This window comes from Otolemur garnettii, unplaced genomic scaffold (assembly GCF_000181295.1).
Source record: "Otolemur garnettii isolate 467f Iridium unplaced genomic scaffold, OtoGar3 scaffold00071, whole genome shotgun sequence".
NCBI lineage: Eukaryota > Metazoa > Chordata > Mammalia > Primates > Galagidae > Otolemur > Otolemur garnettii.
In genome coordinates this window covers 959278-966451 of record NW_003852466.1, presented here as the reverse complement: position 1 = coordinate 966451, position 7174 = coordinate 959278, and the positions used below count along the sequence as shown (strand labels likewise).

General features: G+C 38.2%; 1 protein-coding gene across 1 annotated transcript; it reads right to left on the bottom strand.

The window, feature by feature from the left end:
- Window positions 1–3853: 3853 nt before the first annotated feature.
- Window positions 3854–4523, bottom strand: MBD3L1 (methyl-CpG binding domain protein 3 like 1). The gene is given in 2 exon segments (XM_003793712.2): window positions 3854–3952; window positions 3954–4523. Coding segments are annotated over 2 exon segments (663 nt in total). The 5' UTR covers window positions 4518–4523.
- Between the last annotated feature and the right edge of the window lie 2651 nt (window positions 4524–7174).

Genomic DNA, 7174 nt, shown 5'->3' with positions numbered 1-7174 from the left:
GAGGGGGTGGGAAAGGGGAGGGGAGAAGGGCGGATGGGTGGTGGGAGGGTGACTGGAAAGATCACCTATATGGTCTGTCTAACAAGGGTACAAGTGAACTTTTCTAGAACTAGAATATAAATGTTTTGACACAATGGAAAAAAATAATAAATAGTATATACAAAAAAAAAAAGAAAATGAATACAAAGAGAAAATAGCCCCCCAAAAAAGGATAATAGCTAGCTAGATAATAGATAGGTTGATAAAACATACATGATTAATAGATAGACTGGTAAATTGGAAATATATTATTGGTAGGTGATAAATAGCAATCAATGCTTGATAGATAAATGGTAGATAGCTAGATAGACACTCATCTTTGTTGCTTCCCCACCCCCTTGGGCCCTGTTTGTCTCAAGTTTTTCTTGTGTTACCTCCTTCTCTGAAGCTCAGGTGCGCCAGGACTTCTTCCTTGGTGGCTGCTTGCCCACCTCATAAGTCCCCCGGGATAAGGAATAGACCAAGAAGAAACGAGTAGATCAGAAATTTGTCTTCAATCTGCCTTGGGACCTGTGAGCTGAAATGACTAGGTATCTGGGAAGCCTGAGTCCCCAAGTAATGCCAAACCTCTAAAAATATAATGTCTTTTTGTCTTTTCTTTTTTTATAAAGACAAATATTATAAAACTAAGCAAGAAAAATAAGACAGAAAGGAAAACAGGCTTTTTAAAAAATCTTTCTCTGCATTGTGTTTAAGTCAATAATTACAGCAGAGATGCTCCCTAAGCATCTTGGGCATGCGGCCAGCTGTGCTGTCCTACTTTGAGTTTGCTGGAACAGACTGCATTATCTGTACACATTTTGCACTACCACAGCTGATCTTAGCTGATCTAAGAATTAAAATTACAGTAATGTCACCCATTCTAACTTCTTTGGTGTGAGCCTTGCACTTGTAGTTGTCAGCTGCCCTTCTCCGAGCATGCACTCTCTGAAAATTATAAGAATGATAATAATAGCTGTCATTTATTGAATACTGAATATTTGCTAAGCACTATGGTTGACAAACTACATGCATTTTCTCAATTATGCCCACCATCCTTGAAGGTTTCATTCCCAATTTACAACTAAAGATATGTTGACTTAGTCCCAGCTACTCAGTAGGCTGAGGCAAGAGGATCTCTTGAGCCCAGGAGTTTGAGGTTGCAGCCCAGCCTAGGCACCAGAGTGAGGCCCTGTCTTTTATAAAAAGAAAAAGGATATATTATACAACTGGACAATGAAGGAAAAAATTACTTAGAATGTAAATTATACACCTATTCAAACTATGATCAAAAAAAAGAGAGAGCGAGATAAAGGCATTTCCAGACGAACAGACCAACTCAAAGCAGGTGTTTAGTGAAAGAACCAGTAAAGAACCATGAGGAGAAGAAATGCAACCACAGAAAACATATTGGAATGAAGAAACAGAGGAGTAGTGAGGAAAAGGAAAAAATCAGAGTATCAATATTAGTATTAGTTTTAAAGTAAAGACATCAAAGCATTCTAAGTAATGTGGTTTCACAGGGATTGAGATACCCAGACCACACAGAAGATGAAATTTTAAAATAAATCATTTTGGAGGAAGCTGTAAATAATACAGATATTGTACTCCATTATTTTAACTCATCAATCTCAAAAACTGACAAATTCATCAAACAAAAGCCAGTAATGATAAAGAGGATGTGAATAACATGACAAGCTTTATCATACATATATACAAATAGATTTAAACTCTTAATCTTAACAAGCAGAGGCTTATTAATAACTCTTAAAAGCCTGTATTGATATCACTATCTCTTAATTGGTGTGTTAATTTCCATGAATCAAATGTCAAACACATATACACCTAGAAAATGAAGGAAAGGCCAGTATTTTACTGTATGCAATTCCAAATTAACAGGTAATCAAGAACAAAAAATAACTGGAGTCAGAGATCTTATATGAGTGAACATAGATATAAAAACTCTTTAACAAAATAGAATTTCACAATCAACTGGAGACAATATGCAAAAATAATAATCCATTCTGACTAGGTAGGTTCAAGATAGCAATACAAGTTCCCCACCACTGGCTTTTAATGTTTAACAGAATTCAGGAAGATTTCTTCAAGTAAGCAGAAAGAAATCCAAAGTACAAAGGGCATTATTAATTAACTCCTTTTGTGTAGATGGTCATGAATCTTATGACCAGTATAAACTGTTTTAAGCTGCCTTACTTGTTGCATAGTACCCACTAGCATAATGGGAAGGATTGTGCATGCTGAACCTGTATCTTACATAAGCACTGGATGATGACATAGAGAGAAGTCTATGTCACTTGTTAGAAAAGAATTTAAGGCTGCACAAACAGACAGTGAGGATCTTACTCTCAGAAGAATTCCTGCCACATTATTGCAGCCCAATTCATAATTGCCAGGTCATGGAAGAAGCCCAAGTGCCCATCAATCCATGAATGGATCAATAAACTGTGGTATATGTACACCATGGAATACTATGCAGCCCTAAAGAAAAATGAAGACTTTACCTCTTTCATGTTTACATGGATGGAACTGGAAAATGTTCTTCTTAGCAAAGTGTCACAGGAATGGAAGAAAAAGTATCCAATGTACACAGCCCTTCTATGAAACTAATATATACTTCTCAAATGAAAGAAACAACTTAATTCTAGCCCAAAAATATGGGGAGGGGGTGGGGAAGGGGAGGGGAGAAGGGTGGCTGGGTGGTGGGAGGGTAACTGGAAAGATCATCTATATTTCTGTCCAACAAGGGTACAAATGATCTTTTCTAGAACTAGAATGTAAATGTTTTGACACAATGACTATGCAAATGACATGAAATTTATGTGAACCAGCTTGATGAAAGTATTTCAAAATGTATATGAAAACACTACACTGTACCCCATGATTGCATTAATGTAATAAAAAAAAAAAAGAATTCCTGCCACAGCCCAAGACTGAGTGCCAGTGGATTCGTGTCTTGACTTGACCTGAACAGCCTGTATAAATAATGTCTAATAAACTCATCTGACTCACCAAGCTGGACTTATCTGAGTCATTCTTTGGTCTCTCAGCACCATCACAATCTGGGGGGATGTTTTTACCTCCAGATTGAAAATACCATCCTGGGATTTTCTCTAAACAAGGTTTTTAATCCTGTAAGCACTGAATAATTCCATGAGTTTGATAACTTCCTATTCACTTCCTATTTCAAATTCCTATTCACTTCACTTATTTCACTTCCTATTTAAGGGAAGTGAAATAAGCCATACAAAGGAGAAAAATACTACACTACCTCATCTGTAGGTAGAATCTTTAAAAGTTGAATACTTAGAAACAGAGAGTAAACAATGGCATTGGTGTGGGAGGATGAGGACACACTGGTCAAAGGATGCAAATTTACAGTTGTGTAGGATAAATAAGTCTAGAATCTAAGGTATAGCCTGAGGACTACAGTCAACAATATTGTATTATGTAACTAATTATAAGTTTGTGGAAGTCAAAAGTTATATGCAGATTTTTCACTGCATGAGGGCTTGGTTCCCCTAATCCTGGTGTTGCCTAAGAGTCAACTATGCACAAACATCATGTCATACATCCTTAATATATACAATAAGAGTTTTTGAAAATAAAGTGAAATAAAATACAAATAAGTAACATAAATAGTAAATAAAATAGGAGTGTATCATGGAAAAGAAAAATCTTTCTTTGCTCACCTGAAACCCCATCTCTCACCTCAAAAAGAAATTACTATCTATATTCTTTTATGCCATGCAAAGGAGTTTAATAAAGAAAAGTATTAGCATGTTTTAAAGTTTCAAGAGCTCAAAGCAGAAGAAAATTATTTACAGACATTGTGAAGAGATGTTACTACAGGGTCGTGTTTCATCTGTACTATCTTCTCTTTTTTTCCACAGTGTTTTTCGGGACACTGAAAACACTTCTTGCTCTCTCATTTTCTCTGCCTCACTAGCAAGTCCATCTGCAATCAAAGCTATTGCCAGTCTCTCTCTTACTGCCTTCACTTTCCTTTCCTGTTTCCTAATATCCTCCTCTGTGACCAGAAATTGTTTGCAGAGGATCTGTGAGATACTCAGACCCACTCTGGGAGTGATTTGTGCCAAATCTGAAGACTGAGCAAAGCTGGGCATGGAACTGGAGCACAGACCACCAGCAAGAGCCCCTGGCAGGGATGCACCTGTGCAACCAGGTGCGAGCTTCTGCAAGGATTTGGCAAGATCCAAAGTACTTAAAAGTTCTCCTGAGCTGCTGTAGGCCTGGAGTCCTTGAAGTCTCTTCTGCCAGCAGACCTGTTGGGGCTTTTCCAGGTTCTCTTCCCATTGATGATATCTAACCTCATTGCCAGGATAAGATGTGATTCTAGTAACTGGTCTCTTGAATATGTAGCTGGACATTCTCAAAGGGATTGAGATGCTTAAGCCAGGATTTGGTTTGGATTGTTTTATACAGTCACGTTGCTTCCTCTGTGAACTTTTGGCCATCATCCTTCTTTTCCTCTTACACTATAAAAATAAATCAAGAAACTGAATCAAAATGAAAATGGCTCCTTTCTTCTTAGCTGACAGTGATCTCAGTTCTTTTGGACTTCCATCCTTCCTCCTCCCTCTGGGGATAGGTCTGACCTGCCTCTTGCAACATCCTCAAGCAGATTTGTACTAAGGACATAAAGCTCAAGGTCAAAATACTCCTCTACCATCCTGCAAGCCACTTCATCGTTTGATTATCATTTTATTCCCTTTTTGTCCTCGTCTCTCAAATTTGCAAGTCCTGACACCCTTTATTGTGACACACAGAACAGGTCTTTTTCTAAATATGAAACCCTGGCAGGGCACGGTGGCTCACACCTGTATATAATGCCTGCAATCCTAGCATGCTGGGGAGGCCAAGACAGGTGGATTGCTTGAGCTCAAGAGCTCAAAACCAGTGCGAGCAAGAGTGAGACCCCCATCTTTACTAAAAATAGAAAAATTAGCTGGACATGATGGTGTACACTTGTAGTCCCAGCTGCTCAGGAGGACTGAGGCAGGAGGATCAACTGAGCTTCAGGAGTTTGAGGCTGCAGTGAGCAATGATGATGCTATTGTACTTTACCTGGGGTGATAGAATGAGACTCTGTCTCAAAAAAAAAAAAAAAAAAAACCTAAATCCTGCCATTCTTCTGTGTGATTTGACTATTGATTTGATTAACCCATTGATCATCCGGTTTTTATAGTTCCTGCAGTGTGTGTTCATCCATAGTGAAATTATCAGCTGCTCCATTCTCAGGGACTCACTACCATACACCAGATATTTCTATCAGTCCAAATGGTTATGCCCCAAAGTAAATAATTTGGAAAGCTTATTCATCCTCCACAAGTTTCTAATTTCTACCTTTTTCATTCAAACACACGTGCAATAGATATACATTCCTCAAGAACAAAAGTTATTCCAGACCATCATACCTACACCTTTCTCTTCTCCCATTCCTGTCACTCTTGGATTCTGTGATCTGTGACCTCAATAATTCCCTTGGAATAAGCCAACATTCCTTCCCACTCATCATATCTGCCTTGTAAACCTTGAGACCTGGGAGATCCCTGTTAATCCTCAACACTGTAGCTATACCTGGTGTTACGATAACCGCTGAAAAGAAAAAGCACACAACATGCTATTTTGGTACCACTATAAATACAAAATATTCAACATTAACTGAATTTACAATGCCTAGAAATTTTTACTTTCTTTTGTGTGATGACTTACTATTAACTCCTTAATTTTCCCCAAAGCCAATTACAAATGTTCTCCACTTTTCATTTTTCCTTGTATATATTCAAGTTGCCTTAACTTGCCTGATACAACAAAGAGAAATTGCTAACTACTGTGTTGAAATGTTATGGGTCTAGTTGCCAAATCTGCGAATACTCCTGATAAGCTTCTTTAGCTTCTAATTTCCTCTAATTTTATTCAATCACTTTCCTTTATTCTCAAATGGTGATCTAAACCTTATACCTTCTTCCTTCTTAGTGATTTTGTACTTTCAATATTCCAATTTAGCCTCCATATCTTCAACTTTTCTTTTTCTTTTTTTTTTCATTTTGAATCTTTTTTTTAATTAAATAATAACTATGTACATTAATGCAATTCTGGGGTACAATGTGGTGTTTTCATATACAATTTGAAATATTTTCATCAAACTGGTTAACATAGCCTACATGTCATTTTCTTAGTTATTGTATTCAGACAATTATATTCTACTCTTAGAAAGATTCACTTGTACCCTTGTAAGATAAACCACAGAAGTGATCCCTCCAATCACCCTCCCTCCACCCATTACCCCTCCCTTCTCCCTCCCTCCTCCCCATATACTTAGGCTGTTATTAGGTTATAGATTTCATATGAAAGCTATAAATTAATTTCATAATAGAGCTGTGTACATTGGACACTTTTTCTTCTATTCCTGTGACACTTTGCTAAGAAGAACACTTTCCAGCTCCATCCATGTGAACCACATTTTGAATCTTAACTTTAGACATAAGAAGTAGTATGCAGGACTGTGCCTTGGCTGACTGTGCTCCGAGGGCCTCTTTTCCCCAGGTTGTTCCTGCCTCAGGGTGTTTACATTGAGCTCTCTCTTTGTAGAAGTCTTTTCCCATCAGCTGCAGGTCACATGCACCCTTTCACCTTCTTACTGGGGACTTCTGTCCACTATTTAATATTTCAGCCACATCTTCACTCCCATCTGGACCCTCCTGGTTCACTTTGGCCAACCTGACATTTTCTTTTGGGTCCCTCACCTTTCACTTTCTGAACACTGGTGACAAGAAGTCTCCATGGGGACAACAGATCCAGAAGGAAGGAGGGGTCCTGGCCTTGGCCCCGTGAGCAGAACTCAGCCTGGTGTGACATTAGAATCCTGAGGCTTTTTTCTTTTTTTTTTTTCAAAACATTTACATTCTATTTCTAGAAAAGTTCACTTGTACCCTTGTTAGAAATATAGGTGATCTTTCCGGTTAACCTCCCACCACCCAACCACCCTTCTCCCCTCCCCTTCCCCACCCCCTCCCCATATTCTTGGGCTAGAATTAAGTTGTTTCCTTCATTTGAGAAGTATATATTAGTTTCATAGAAGGGCTGTGTACATTGGATACTTTTTCTTCCATTC